Below are 16,126 nucleotides of genomic sequence, written 5' to 3'. Positions count from 1 at the left end.
TTGGCCACGATTGGAGCTTCTTTTGGGCTGGTCACAGAGATTCCTCATCTCCTTGGTTTACCCTCTTCTTAAAACAGAGGTGATCAGATTAGATGGGATTCCCAGAGGTATGGTCATTGTGTCTAACTCTAATATTTCAAATGACCACATTATGCTCCAGCATCCTGATGGCTCTCGTTTTCAATACAAAGTTGAGATCGTTGGCAGGCAGGATCCGTGCAAGACCTTTGGGCATTTCACTAGATATTTCCCAAAGAAAAAGAAAAGGCCCACGAAGTCTCCTGGTGTGGCCCCTTCTTGTCTTTGTCACAGCGTTTCTTTGACATGTCCCACACATCCAACACTTGCTGTGCATCATGCCCCGTGTTGTTGGGTTGCTAGCATTCCCCCCCTTCTCTAGTCACCACGGACCCTTCTCTGGTTGGAGCAGTTGATATTCCAGTTTTCGTTGTGGCTCGTGATGTACCAAACCAGTTCAGGTCAATAGCTAGTGATGCCATTACCCAGTCTTGAATGAGGCCAATGATGATGCTCTTTCAGATCCTTTTCTAGCCCCTGGCCTCCCATTTAAGCAGCCCCTTCCATGTTAGTTCTCTAGACACCCTCCATTGATTGAGGGAAGGGTGTGTCTTCAGCATCCTCACCCCTCTTGCAAGCACATATATTATGGACATTGGCATTGTGCTTGGTTCAGAGGGGATTGTGCCCTCTACCTTTGGTGATGTTGTTCTTGGTTTCCATATCAACAGAGCGTCCTCTTCCACAAGTGTGGGGATTCATTTCCCTATGAATTTCCCTCCTCTCCATTACTCTAGGAGATCTTCTACAGAGGAGAGAGGTATACGTTGGACAAGGTTTTCTAGCATACTTCCTCCCGCCCAATGAAGATAGTTTGCTAGAATATTTGGGGCCTTGGCGGTATACCTCATCACCGCCAAAGGCAACAAATGTTTCATAATCAGCTTCATCCAGGTGTCACTACATTCTCTTTATCCAAAAACACCAGTTGAATGGCAAAGATTATGCAAATTTGAGTAAATTGCTTTTTGGTCATACCTTTTAGTCTCCTCCTCTTGGCACAAGGGGAGGAATTTGCATTTAAATTTCAGATTCTTTTCTTCCTCTAGTGGGCAGACATGGTATCATTACACCCTTTGGAGTATAGTGGATCTAACTTTTGATCATAGTTACGCTGAAATGCGTTTCAGAGCCCAGCCAGGCCTGAAACGCCGTTTCAAGGAAGCCTGGATCCTAAAACGCGTTTCAAGGTCTAAAACATTTAGGAACCCTGAAACGGCTGGTTGAAACATAGCTTGAAACGCGTTGCAGGGCACAGAAACGGCCCGTCTCAGACAACAAGGTGTCTAGGGTCTCCAAATGTCACGAAAATCCTCCGCCAGCCTGATTTTGGTCGATTTGATTTCGATTTTGGCCTCCTATGCAATGTTTCACTCCTTCCACTCCTTCATCCTCATACTCTCTCCATCCTCAAGGTTTTTCAGCCCTCCTTGAGCCCCATTCACTCCTTTGCACTCCTTTCTCTCCAGCAAGTTGCTTCAGCCCCTCCATCATCATCTACTCCCCTTCAGCCCTCCTTCAAAGCTCTAACTCCACTCCTTCAGCCCTCTTTCAACCCTCCTTCAGCCCCCTCTCTTCTAAGTTCTAACTTCTAAGTGACATTGTGGTAAGTATTATGACACTATAATTTAAGTTACAGGTAGGTTGTAGGTTGTAGCAATCTAAATGCGTGTGTTCTCATCTCAAAACCCCCTTTTCTAAAACCCCCCTTGCTGATGTGGCATTTTCCCGTTTCAGTCCTCCCAGAAATCCCGAAACATTTTTGTTTCCGTTTCCATTTCTGTTCCCCGTTTCCCCATTTCCGTTTCCCCTAACTATGCTTTTGATTGGGGTCTTTTGAACCTTTATGCTCCAAAAATAGAGGGGATCGTGCCTTTTTCTAGAAGGAACTTCTCTCTTGGGCCCCAATTGCAGACTCTGTTATGGTGGGCAGCTAGGAGGGCTCGACATGCTTGGATCAATGGGAGTTTAGAGGATCATGATCTAGGGACAAAATCCTAGGCCTCGGTAATAAAATGGATTGCAATGATAAGGCCTAAAGAGGCATAGAGATCATAAGGTCTATATGGACACATGGCACTCCAATAGACTGCACTTTGCAAGCACTGGGCTTGGGGGAGGATTCTAGAGGTGAGATTCGTGTTGAGGTAAAAGAAAGGGGTGCTGATTGTAGTCTGCTCGTTATAGCAGTTTAAGCTCTTCCATCTATGGATTTCGTAAGAAAAGAGACTCGTTGAGAAGCTGTTGGAACAAATTTAAAGGCTCTTGCTGACTAGCGATCTCTGATAGTTTTGGAAGACAACTGCAAAATCTGAGTTGAGCGTAGCAAATGATGCATCATGCGAGTTAGTAGGCTTGGAACATTGGTGACCTTGTACTAGCAAAATGAAAGGCTTCCCGGAAGGACCTGCTCGTGCTGCTCTTAGTCCATGCTTCGCTTTCCGTGGGTGATGGATTCTTAGTTTGTCATTGAGCGAATTGGCACAACTCTCTGAGAGTTTAGATAGAAGCTGCTAAGGATTGTTAGTGTAAATCTTGTTGCTCGATGTCCTGCTTGCTGCCCCCCCCTTCCTTCCTCGTCAACCCTCTCCCCCCCGCCTGCTTCGAGCCCCCAACGGGGCTGTACGGGCAGCGCCGCCCTCAATCAGGAGGTGTGACAGTTCGAGCCCCCCCGCAGCTACTCGTAGGGCCTAGTCCCCATCCGCGACCTCCTGCCTTGGCTTGCCTAGCCCACGCTCCAAGCGACACCTCCAAGCTCAACTTGCCTAGCTCATACTGCAAGAGACACCTAAGATCACGACTCCAAGGCCTTGCCCACCGTACGGGCAGGGTACCACTCATTTGCAACATTGTACAAGGGACATTGGCGGTCCTCTCCAATCTCGAAAGCATTCCTTCGACAAGGTAACAACCAACCAAGCATTATAGCCTCGTCTATCAGATTCAAAGCAGCGTATTGTAATTTGCTATCCCGATCACTAACAATACCGGTTGGTAGCCCATATAATCTATGGATATGCTCCACAAAGAGCCTAGGTAATTTTGGAGTTTTAACCTCTTCTTTGGTTGGATTTAAGTGAGCCATCTTGGTCAACCGATCCACAATTACACACACAGAGTCATGCCCCCCTTTTGTCCTAGGTAATCCAACAATAAAATCCAAGGAGATACTTTTCCATTTGCCAAATGGAATCTAAAAGGGGTGTAGGAGACCTCCTACCTTAAGGTGTTCAACCTTATTGACCTGGCATTTTTGGCACTTCAATGCATCATCTTGGATGTCCTTGTCTATTCCAGGACAATAAAGCCATCTTGGTCAACCGATCCACAATTACACACACAGAGTCGTGCCCCCTCTCTGTCCCAGGTAATCCAACAATAAAATCCATGGAGATGGGGTGTAGGAGACCTCCTACCTTAAGGTGTTCAGCCTTATTGACCTGGCATTTTTGGCACTTCAATGCATCATCTTGGATGTTCTTGTCTATTCCAGGCCAAAATAATTGCCTTTTCAGAAGCGCATACATCTTCTGAATTCCCGACTGTCCAGCACTCGGACTATCATGACACTCAAAAAGAATTTGGTGCCTAATGTCATTATCATCTGGGACACACTCTCTACCCTTGTAAAGCAGGTAGCCATCTTCAATACTATATTTTTTCCACTAATTCCTTTATCACCAACCTATGGTGTGTCACCATTTCCATGTGACTCCTCAGTGAAAGCTCCGGGTCAAGTTACTAATGCTTATATCAACAACCTCCTGTTGTCGCGTCGGGTCCTGAAGGTGTGAAGTATCGCCTCCGAAGGGGCTTGAAGAATGTCTTGGGATCGAGGGCCCTCTCTCCGGATCACGTGATGTGCCTTCCTAGGGGTCTCCAACGTGATCCCTCTACATTGCGCAGCCTCCTATTCTTGCCTCTTGCAGTTGGCACGGTGTCGTTGGTTCTTCTTGGCCCACTTACTCTACTCCTTCTTCCCCACCTTGGTCAACCCCCCCTTAGAAGGCTCAACCTAGGGTGTTTGGGACTTTGGATACGGGTGTTGCGATTGCTGCTATGTCTGCTTGAAGGGTCATCGGCGGGTCCGAGCCTTCTGTGTATCACTCTTCTATCCTAGTATGTCCTATGTTGGGGGACAAGACCTGCTCAAGCCTCTCATGCAATCCCTTGGCAAGGTGCCCCATTTGCTTGCACCTCAAACACTGGCCTAATAAACCTGACATCTCCAGTCGCTGTCAAAGAGTACCCTCGAGAGTCTCCAAGAGGATCACCTTTGGAAGGGAATTGAGACTCTCTATCATTAGTCGGAGACGAGGAACCCCGTCATCTATCACAACAGCCGTCTCCAACTTCAAAGGGTACTCTAGAACTATGTCAAATGCCCGTCCGATAGAAGAAAGGATGACCCTATACTCCCTCGAAAGCCCTTAGAAGCGGAGCGTCACCGAAAAGCAGGGAACATGGTGAGTCGAGTCCATGTCCTCTACTGTAAATCCGTGGTACCAAAGGATAAGATACACTAAATGAGGGACTCAGAGAATAGGGCTCCTCTCCACGAGAGCCAGAGTAGTATCTAGGGAGCCAAGATGGGGAGAAATGCACCTCATCCATAAATGGTAACCTCCCAAATGTGGTCTCCATCCAACGTTGGATCTAGTCCTTGATTTGCCTCCTCGATGGAGTAAGGCCCACTATCCTGCCAATAACTGCCATGTCATGTAAAAGATTCACTGCTTGTTGTACCTGTTGCTTATCAGACAATGAAAGAAGAATTTTGATAGTTGAGGGAGTTGAGGGTGCTTCCATAGAGCCCCTCTGGCCAGACCAGGGGTTTTTGGAGGGCTGTGCTTATGAGGTTGGAAACTACTTTGAATATGAGCACCGTAGATCATTCACAGAGTGATGGTGGAAGTGAAAGGGTCAATCAGGTCATTAAGGATATGCTTCAAGCATATGTAAGTAAAAAGCAAACTAATTGAGAACAGTAGTTGCCCATATTCAAATTTGCATATAACAATGCCAAGCATTCAGCTACTACAGGTTTTAGCCCGTTCATGCTGATGTATGGATTTCAACCTAAAGCCCTAGTTACACAGTGGGACTCAAAAAAGAAGGGTCAAGCGGCCAAAAGACTTTCTCGATGATATGAATCAAATGCTTAAATTAGCTAAAGATAGCATCACAAGGGCTCAAGATAGAGCAAGAAGTTATGCAAACCCCCACCATAGAAGGTTGGATTTTGAAGAAAATGAGAGAGTCTATCTCAGGGTGCATGAATCTTCAGAATCCCTAAAGACAGGTAAATGCCCAAAATTGTCTCCTAGGTATTGCGGACCATTCATAATACTTAGGAGAATTGGAGTACTTGCTTGCAAATTAGCCTAGACCTCGCTCCCTCAAGAGAATCAAAAACCACCTCAAAGAAACCATGTCCCAATAATCTAACATCGGAGAGATGGGGAGCGAGATCTTTAGGTAAGACCGCAAGCATCTAGTCCCTAGCGTATGATCTGAAAGGGTGGGATCCCCTTGAATGCGTGTGAAAATTTTGGTGAAGCTTTTTTTTGGAAAGAAAGAAAACTTCTATTAATGCTTGGGAAAAAAACCCATACAATCAGCTGCCAGATAAGGGCTAATGATGATGAATACAAGTAGAAAAGACTGTGTGGTGAAGCTTTCAAGCTCTACATATGTTTGTAATGGTAGAGATGGAAAATAGGGGGGATGAGAGGTGAGGAGGGGGGGCTGTTAGCAAGTGGGTGGCATGAGAGGAGAGAAGGGGGAGCTGTTAGAAGGGGGGGGGGGAACTGAGAGGTGGTGACATGGAGAGGCTGAGGGAGAGACAACACGCTAATGGTAGAGATGGAAAATAGGGGGGATGAGAGGTGAGGAGAGGGAGCTGTTACCAGGTGGGTGGCATGAGAAGAGAGAAGGGGGAGCTGTTAGAAGGGGGGCGGGGGGAACTGAGAGGTGGTGACATGGAGTTGTTAAACAGGTGGGGGGAGGGAAGGCTGAGAAGTTAGGTGGGGGGAATGAGAGGTGAGGCGGTGGGGCAAAGATGAGGTAGAGAAAGGGCAAGTGGGGTGCTGAGAGGTGATGTTACGTACAATTTCTAATCTCTCTTATCTCGTTTCGTCAATCACGGGTAAGACGAATCACAGGCGCTGGCATCACAAATTTCCTCCCAGCCTTTCTCATGGATAGCATACACACAAAAGATACGTAACTTTTCATTCCTCATGCCTATCCACAAGCCCACAGTTCCCTAGATGGTTCCCCCTGCCACATGTCATCATTTTAGGCCTTTAGCTTGGTACACCATTTACCCCTCTCTTGGGGCACAATTAAAACATTTGCCCCTTGGCATTATTACACATTTAGGTGCACCTAGGTCTTAGCACTCAGAACCACCTAGTCGATGCCAATACAACCTCACCTAGGACCTTGGCAATTACTTCCCTTGACCATTTAATTTATGCACATAACATATTACAAAAGTCGGTCATCTAAGAGAAAATGCCCACCGATCCTTCCGAGGTCATGCTATCTCGGCTAGAGCACAACATTCCTTCCCTCTTCAAGCATCAGCATCCTCGATGATGAAATCTGGGAACACTCTCCGTAGCTAGTATACGGATTCCCAGGTAGCTTCCGATAGAGGTAGACCATGCCATGCAACCAACACCGTGGGTATCTTCCGATTGCGCACTTGCATTGTTCCTCGGTCCAAGATTCTTGTTGGTTTGCGTCTTGCATTATCCTCTATCTCCTGAAACAAAACCACACCTTCGATTAGTGAGTCACCAGTATGCAAAAATTTCTTTAAACGAGAAACATGAAACACTGGGTGCACCTTACACCCCTGTGGTAATTCTAATTTATAGGCTACCTTGCCTATTCTTTTTAGAATTAACCATGGTTCACAATATCGAGATGATAACTTAGCACACTCTCCTGCAGTCAAAGACTTAGGAACTCTAAGAAAAACTTTTTCTCCTTCCTTAAATTCTATAGTGGATCGGTTTTCATCCGCATACACCTTAGCTCTATCCATAGCTTGGCGGATGTTAGCTCTCGCAAGTGCCAGCATCTCCCGCATCTGAACCACAAAGTTCGCGGCACTAGGCACTCTCTGAGGTACTCCAACTATAGTTGGATTCGCTGGTCTATAACCATAGTTCAGTTCGAACGGACTGAAACCTATAGAGGAATGTTTTCTATCATTGTAGGCAAACTCCAACAATGGCAACCACTTGTCCCATGTATGTTGCCTCAATGACACATATGCTCTAAGCATATCCTCTAAAATTTGGTTGATTCTTTTTGTCTGACCATCCGTTTCTGGATGATCCCCACTACTCATTCCCAACTGAGTCCTTAGTGTCTCAAATACCGCAGTTCAAAAATGACATGTAAATTTGACATCTCTGTCTGACACTATGGATCTGGGTAATCCATGCAGACGAAATATATGTCTAATAAACAAATCCGCCACTTGCGGGGCACTAACAGACTCCCTAGTTGGAATGAAGTGAGCCATCTTGGTAAGACCATCAACCACCACAAGCATAGAATCATATCCACCTTGTGTCGTGGGCAGCCCTACAATAAAGTCCATGGAAATGCTCTCCCACTTACTCAGTGGTATCTCCAAGGGCTGTAAAAGGCCGGGTGGCTTCACCCGCTCTGCCTTACTTACCTGACACGAAAAACAACGTATCACATATTCATGAATATGCTTTTTCATCTTTGGCCACAAGAAATCTCACTTCACGAGATCATATGTCTTCTCGACTCCTGGATGTCCCGCACATGGGCTGTCATGACACTGTCGAATGACTCTCTGCCTGAGATCATTCTGACTAGGTACTACTACCTTGCCATTTCTTTTCAGCATACCATCCCTTATGGCATATCTTGCATAAGTTTGGCCTTTTCTGGATGCCAGGTCATCCTTTTCGTTTTCCTCGGGTTTTAACACATGAGACTTAGGCCAAAGGCTCTGGACAAACTCGTCCACCTTTTAAGTTTCTCTAATCTCGGCCATTAGAGCACTCTCTAACACCGTGAAACTCATGTTATGCATAATGCGTGACACCGCATCAGCAACTTTATTATCTTTTCCTCTTCGGTACCGAATCGTCAAATTAAACTCCTGCATGAGTTCTGCCCACCTAGCTTGGCGGCCTCTCAAGTCAAACTGTTTACAAAAATGTTTCAGAGTATCATGATCAACATCCACATAAAATTCTGATCCATAAAAATAATGTCGCCATGTTTTCAAAGCATGGACAATAGCATACAACTCCAATTCATGAGTTGGCCAATTCCTTTGAGAGGGAGAAAGCTTCTTGCTTTCAAAGGCTACTGGCCTTCCCTCTTGGAGGAGAACTGCTCCTACCGCAATGCCACTTGCATCGGTTTCCAAAAACAACGGCTTCTGATGATCAACTATTTTTAACACCGGTCCTATGACCACAGCTTGTTTTATGGTGTTAAAACTTTCTTGTTGATTCTATCCCCATATAAAAGGTACTTTATCTGAGGTCAGATCAATCAATGGCGATACTATTTCGGAATATCCTTTGATATGCCTTCGATAAAATTGAACAAATCCCAAGAATGATCGCAAAGCGGTCAGACTCTGAGGGATTGGCCAAGTCAGTATCGCAGCCACTTTCTTTGGATCCATTTCTACCCCCTCTGGAGTAATTATGAATCCTAAGTATTCAAGTCTAACTATACATAGTATAGTTTTCTTCTTATTTACATAAAGACTGGCTTTCCTCAAAATACTAAACACTACTCTTAAGTATTCACGATGCTCAGTAATACTTTTACTGAATATTAGAATATCGTCAATAAAATGTACTACAAACTTTCCGATATACGGACGTAGTAAATCGTTCATAAGCATGACGAATGTAGTTGGAGCATTGGTAAGTCCAAAGGGCATTACCAAAAACTCATAATGACCAAACCTGCTTCTAAAAGCGGTTTTATGCACATCCTCGGCTCTAATACGAATCTGATGGTAGCCACACTTAAGATCTATCTTACTGAAAATTACGGCTGCATGCAATGCATCTAGCAAATCATCGATCCGAGCCATCGGATACCTGTGCTTAAGAGTGATATTATTCAATGCTCTGTAATCTATACAGAGACGAAAAGTATCATCTTTCTTCCTCTTTAATATCACTGGGGAAGCAAAAGGTAAAAAACTGGGTTGAATCTGCCCCAGCTTGAGGTATTCTTCCAGTTGTCTTTGCACCTCAGCTTCTTCTGTAAAGCTTAATCTATAGGGAGGTCTATTTACAGGTTCTACCCCCGGGATAAGCTCAATTTTATGTTGAACGTTCCGCTCTGGAGATAACCCATAAGGTAACTCATCCCTAAAACAATCAGAGAACTTCTCCGATATCTCTTTAGCCAACTCGGCCATTTCCCCATCTTGGGTAGCCTCAGCGCTAGTCGACGTATTATCAATCGACTCTACCGATGCTATACACAGACACAGAAACTCTTTCGGAGTCTTCCGAATTTCCATGGCTGAAATCAATGGTCCTCGAGGTAAGTCCTTTTTACCTCGCAAAACATATTCTACCCCGTTCATCTTGCACTGGTAAATATGCTTTTTCCAATCAATGGCTGGATTTTTCCAAAAATGCCAAGCCATTCCTAGGGCTATATCTGCGTGAGCTAGTCTGGTCAATTCAAAGTCCAGCTTCTCAACATAGTCCTGTATTCGAAGTTCCAACTGGGTAACCCTTTGGTCCCATACTTCAGTTGAGCTTCCGTCTGCCATCCTGACTGTATAAGTATAGTCAGACGGACTAGTTTTCAACTTGAGCCTCTTAATAAGCTTCGAGTTAATTACATTGTGCGTTGACGCTGAGTCAAACAACACAATCACATCATGATTGGCTACTTGCCCTTTCATTTTAATCAAATCGGGCTCATCGAAAACCGTATACCCCGTTGCTGCGGGCTTTGAAAGGATGTTATCAGGTGCACCGCTTACTAACTTAGTAACAGACACACTTAACAACACAGGTACTAACCTCTGAGAAGGTCCCGCCAATTGCATCTGCATATGTTCCGCATTGGGACTCTCCTGCATTTCCGCGTCGCATTCAGATATTATCATATTGGCCGTGCGACAATCTTTGTTCAGTGGACAATCTTTCCACTGATGTCGCTGAAGGCAGCCGAAGCACAATCCTTCTTTTCTAGCTTTCTCTTTTTGCTCAGGGGTCAACGAGGAGCCCGGGCTGCCATTGGAGTTACTTTCCTTTTCACCCCAACGGTGGTACTGTCTTTGCTGGTCCCTCAACCGGCTTCACCTGCTTGGTTTGGCCACTTGGCTGCGAGACACTTGTCTTTGAAGTCTAGATTAACTGAACCGACATAGGGAGAGGGTCTGTTATCTTCATAACACATTTCCTGAACTTGTCAGTGTACTCTGCCACCGACAAATTCCTCTGGCAAAGGTTTCTATACGCATCCCAAGCTCGGGACTCTTCGTCAGGTGGAAGAAAGTGTTTCTTAAATTCAGCTTTAACCCTTCCCAGGTGGCAGGGGCAACTTGATCTTTCTGTTGCTTAATCCACCATCTATCCGCTGCCTCAATAAACAGGTGAGTGGTCTCGCGGATTTTCTTTAGATCAGATCTGATTTCACAAATGGCGAAGGCTTCTTCCCACTTGTGTAACCAAACCTCGATCACATCAGAACTACGCTCGGTCATCCGACCAGTGTACTTTCTCGGTCTATAGTTTGCAATATTAGGTACCTTGACCTTTCCACGTTCTGATGAGTGTATACTGGGCTCTGGCTCTGCTAGAGCTTTGTCCTTTTCATTTCTAGATGGTCTAGCCGACAAGGCTTGCACCATCTCCCTAATTTCATTTTGACCAGCATTCACTTGAAGCTGCTGGTTCATGATCTGCTGTAAAGCATCTTCTAGTACAAAAATCCTACCCACCAGAGTAGGTGTTGTGTGATGGGACACTTGTTGTGTAGACCGTGCTCTAGATTCACTAGGATTCACCCTGGAATCTTGTCCCTCTGTCTCCATGGATTCAAAAGGGAAATAGATTTTTTTTTTTTTTCACTTCAGATTCCCCTTTGCTATACAGGAATAAATCAACTGTAAACTCTGCTGTACAGGAATAAATCGACTGCAAATTGAAAATTAGAAATTTGTATAGAAGAAATAAAATGCCCCCTGGAGTCTTCACGTAGCGCAGATATCCCGCTTTCCTTATGAGCAACGATGCTACCAGTCATGGAGCGGCTGAGTCAATCCAAAATAGGAGCAGGGTTCCCGTAAGCAAGACGGACGTTCCTTTCTCTATCCTTACTGTTTCGTCGAATTACAGGCCATATAATATCACAGGTAGGTCCTCGCTATTGGCCACCTCTTTAGAATAGTCACGACGCGATACCAGCTTGACTACGAAGTTGCGCCATCACCACGAACTCCTGCGCTGAAACGTGCCTTCAGAAGAGAAAGCTTCGTCGATGAAGCCACTGATACGCTTGACACCGCCGCCTCGCTCATGGGCTATTCGCGTCGAAGGGCCTCCCCGTTCACGAGCCACTGTTAAGCCCACGAACAGTCACCTAACACACACGTCGTTCGCCTTCCTTCTCGTTGGTAGAGTGTAGTGCAACGGGATATTCCAACAGAGCGCAGGGAAGAGAAATCGATGGGGCAGGAGTCCATCCTCTGGAAACCCGTCGGCATGAGAGTACTTAATTATTACGAGCTCATATTCTGCACAAATATGTTCAAGCGGGTGCTCCGAATGATACGCTGTGGGAGCTTGCTTCTAGTTCCCTGTCAAGCCTGAAGCTCTGATACCAACTGTTACGTACAATTTCTAATCTCTCTTATCTCGTTTCGTCAATCACGGGTAAGACAAATCACAGGCGCTGGCATCACAAATTTCCTCCCAGCCTTTCTCATGGATAGCATACACAAAAAAGATACGTAACTTTTCATTTCTCATGCCTATCCACAAGCCCACAGTTCCCTAGATGGTTCCCCCTGCCACATGTCATCATTTTAGGCCTTTAGCTTGGTACACCATTTACCCCTCTCTTGGGGCACAATTAAAACATTTGCCCCTTGGCATTATTACACATTTAGGTGCACCTAGGCCTTAGCACTCAGAACCACCTAGTCGATGCCAATACACCCTCACCTAGGACCTTGGCAGTTACTTCCCTTGACCATTCAATTTACGCACATAACATATTACAAAAGTCGGTCATCTAAGAGAAAATGCCCACTGATCTTTCCGAGGTCATGCTATCTCGGCTAGAGCATAACAGGTGAGGCTAGAGGCGAAAGAGAGGGGTGGGAGTGAGTCCAACGACCATGCCCACAAAGCTCTGTCCTCAATTGATTGTAGTGAATTCTTCTTGTCCTCTAGAGAAAGCAGAACCTTAACGGCTAGGGCGGTTGAGGGGGTCGCCATGAGAGACCAAGGGTCACCACCAAGATTCTTTTTTAGGAAACTTAATAGCTAGGGGAGTCGAGGGACCCACCATGAGAGACAAGGGTCACCACCAAGATTCTTTCTTCAGAGAAAACAAACAAAAACTGCTGCATTGCAAAAGGAAGACAAAAAGGCTAAAAGGCGATCAAAGATTCTCAAAAAAAGGCCAGCCAAAGGACTCGGGCAGAGAAGCTACTCCAGGCCCAAAGAAGGCTCACCAACTTGCTGGAAAGAAGACCAGCAAAGGGCTGCTTCTCAAACTGAAAAGCAGTTGAAAACTGTGCGAAAAGCTTCAAAACCAAGTGTGAACAGCAGAAACACTCAAAGGAATGGTCGTACACAGTGGGAGAGCCTCCAGGAACTGGCAAGAATTGTGGAGCAGCAAGGCGTGCTCCCAAAACAGCACGAACAGTAGTGGGAAAACTCTGGTCCAAAACATGATCTTCTGGGCAGCCTGGAGACAGTCAATGGCACGAAAAAGGGGCGGAATCTAGTGCTGCTGATTACTATACAACTTCTTCATGTTCGTTTGTAAATTTATTGTTCTTATTCTTATATTTTCACATCTCTAAAGCTTGATTGAGACTCATTGGGAATGTAGAGTTGAATAAGTGAATGGGGGCTAGGGACGAGAGAGAGAGAGAGAGAAAGGCAACAGAGGGAAGGGAAAAGTGCAGGAAGCGGCGTGGGGAAGGGGTGGCTGGAAACAGGGGGGAAGGTGAGGGAGGGGAGCGCAGCGATCAGGGAAAGCAGCCCCAATTTTGAAGAGTACTTAAAATCTATCTCTCTCTCTCTCTCTCTCTCTCCCCCTCAGATTTTCCCTCTGAAACAGTTTTTCTATAGATGTATATTTGAATTTGATTGTAAACTAATTTAATTCATGAAACTGTTTTCTATCAATCTCATTTATTTCAACTTATAGAGACACATGCACAAAAAAACTACTTGCAGACTTTTTCTGACTTTTTAAAACCTGATAATATCTGACCCTATGGGCCTAATTTAGTTCATGAAACTATTTTCTATCAATCTCATTTGTTTCAACTTATAGAGACACATGCATAAAAACTACTTGTAGACTTTTTAAAACCTAATCATAGACCCTATGGGCCTTAGACGTCGGTTTATAGGGAGGACTATAATGGAATGTTTGCATAGACAAGGAGGGGACAAGAGGGTTATCATTTTTGTAAAATGATGCATGCCAAGCTTGGACCCTAGGATCACTCATAAGACAATCATCAAAGGTGGACAATTTTCAAAAGAGGTAATGATTAGACCTTGATTTGAAAAATTGGGAGTTGATACACAAACCCCATACCCCATTCTGCTGGCTGAAATAGGTTTTTCTACGATTGGACGTGCATGCCAATACATCCATTACAGAGCTAAAATAGCAAAAACAGATGCAAAGAGACTCCCTCATATGGCAATGAATGCTGTAACAAAGAATAGAGGATGGTTCAAAGCAGGCCACACCTACTAATTAAGGGATGGATCTGTCATACCTACGAAAAGAAAATGCAGCAATAAGGAACTTGGATATGGCTTCACCCTAATCAAAAAATAACTATCTATAGGATTAGGAATCATAATCTATGGAGAGCACGATCACCCAAAGGAGGATATCTCTATTTACAAACACCTTATTTGTAGGATGAAAGTTTACTCACACAACCTTGGCATCATAAGGGTAGAAAGGATTAGCAAAATCCAAGGAGAAAGTACAGCTGCAGGAACAGCACGTGTGCTTCTGTACTGCCATGGGCATAGGCATATTCACATCTCCGAGAGTTGTTGGAGTTCAGGGAGAAGGTTTTCTTGATCTAGGCTAGATATGCGTTTCATACATGATTAGGCCATCTTCATTTCAGACATCGTATGTTTCAAAGTGATGATGGAGCTACTCTAGAGCTGTTGTATTATCTCAATTGCAATTTGGCATTTGACCTATAAATAGCCAATTCATCTCTCTCTCTCTCTCTCTCTCTCTCTCTCTCTCTCTCTCTCTCTCACTCAGAGATGAAATGGGAAAAAGGTTAAAAACGGTGGAGGGGTGAAGGAGCAAAGAGGAGGGCCAAAAGCATCATCGTTTGTTCTTTTTTACAATTTTTGAAAGAGAGGTTGTTTGTTCGCAAGTTGGCAGCATTGGCAAAGGTATCTTACATTTGCGTGACATGACAAGTGGCGTTGTTATCATATGTGCAGTCACAAGAAATGCCTTTGTTAGTTGAGCGATTCCAGCCTTCCAGACCTCCACATGGATCTACACTGAAATTCCAAGACGAAATGCCCATCTTCTTTGCAACAGTCTTTAATATCGCAACTGCCAAGGTACAAAAGAGAACTGAAATCTAAATAAAACTTGCATGCGTAAGGATAACATACATGTCGTGCTTAGGGGTGGAATCGACCCCATTTGGAAGAGATCACCACTACCACTAGAGTTCACAAGAATTCTCCAAACACGCTCAGTTCAGTCCTCGAATTCAGGTTAAACTAACCTTCACTGGGATCTGTCACAGCAACCACGCCTTCGGCGCACTGTGGTAACCGACCAGCAATCAACATCTCACACACAACCATAGCGAACAGGATGCTGCAGATCCGCTGTAAAACACCGGAAGAACTCCTGCGGGAACAGTATGCAGCTGATATTGTAGAAGTGGGCACTTGCTCCATCCTCATCTCAAGACCACGAGCTTCGAGACTGGACAACGACGAGTTGAATAAGGATGTGGTTTCTAAAGAAGGATGTCTAATAGCTTTCTAGTGTTATCATGGCAGCGTACCAGGTGACACCAAAGTGAAACTGTGAAATATAGAACGGAAGAACGAGGTTTCATGCTAGACTGCTGGTGAATTCGGATTCCACCAGGGAGAGAGGACTGTGAAGAGACGTCGACTGCGTGGGGTAGCTAGGAGTTAGTGCGAGGCAGTGGATTGTTGAAAGCTAGGCTACGGGGTTTTGTAAGGGACCTACAGACGAGTAGTGGGTGAGAGATGGACGGATCGCAAAAAGCTTTGATCATGAAAGCTTTGAAGTTTGATCAGCCATCGCCATTTCCATTCCCGCAAGGATGATCCGTAAGTCAAAACCACGTGAGGTTGCTCTCATGCACTCGACGTATATAAACCACGTGGAAGATCCGCTATACAATTCTAGGATACCAGTTATGACGCTAACTATAAGGCTAATTATGTATAAAATACTCGATTGTGTGTTGGCTAACTTGGCCATAGGGAAGACTTTGTTGGATATATTTTAAAATGCAGCATTCGTACTACTTTTAGTGAAGCACATCCTTCCTCTCTCTCTCTCTCTCTCTCTCTCTCTCTCTCATATTGCTCTTTTTCAAATCTCTCTCTCTCTCTCTCATATTGCTCTTTTTCAAATCCCATAGATCGAGAGACCGGTCTTGGCTGCACTTTAATACATGCATCTCTCTCTCTCTCTCTCTCTCTCTCTCTCTCTTTCTCTCTCTCTCTCTCTCTCGTATATTGCTATTTTATTAATCCCATAATCGAGACGTGTC

General features: G+C 44.9%; 1 protein-coding gene across 1 annotated transcript in view; it reads right to left on the bottom strand.

The window, feature by feature from the left end:
- LOC147882735 (putative LRR receptor-like serine/threonine-protein kinase At1g56140) overlaps nucleotides 1-15,319 on the bottom strand; it is a 382,197-nt gene extending 366,878 nt beyond the window's left edge. The window contains exons 1-2 of the mRNA XM_087400709.1: nucleotides 15,095-15,319; nucleotides 14,757-14,916 (exon numbers count right to left, since the gene is read on the bottom strand). Of these exons, the coding sequence (XP_087256835.1) occupies nucleotides 14,757-14,916; nucleotides 15,095-15,278 (344 nt within the window). The 5' untranslated portion in view covers nucleotides 15,279-15,319. The remainder of the gene's footprint in view (nucleotides 1-14,756; nucleotides 14,917-15,094) is intronic.
- Between the last annotated feature and the right edge of the window lie 807 nt (nucleotides 15,320-16,126).

This window comes from Dipteris shenzhenensis, chromosome 29 (genome assembly GCF_047967505.1).
Source record: "Dipteris shenzhenensis isolate YYH24624 ecotype China chromosome 29, Dip_SZ_1.0, whole genome shotgun sequence".
NCBI lineage: Eukaryota > Viridiplantae > Streptophyta > Polypodiopsida > Gleicheniales > Dipteridaceae > Dipteris > Dipteris shenzhenensis.
Note: the sequence above shows the minus strand (reverse complement) of the source record. Positions and strands in the feature narration are given on the sequence as shown.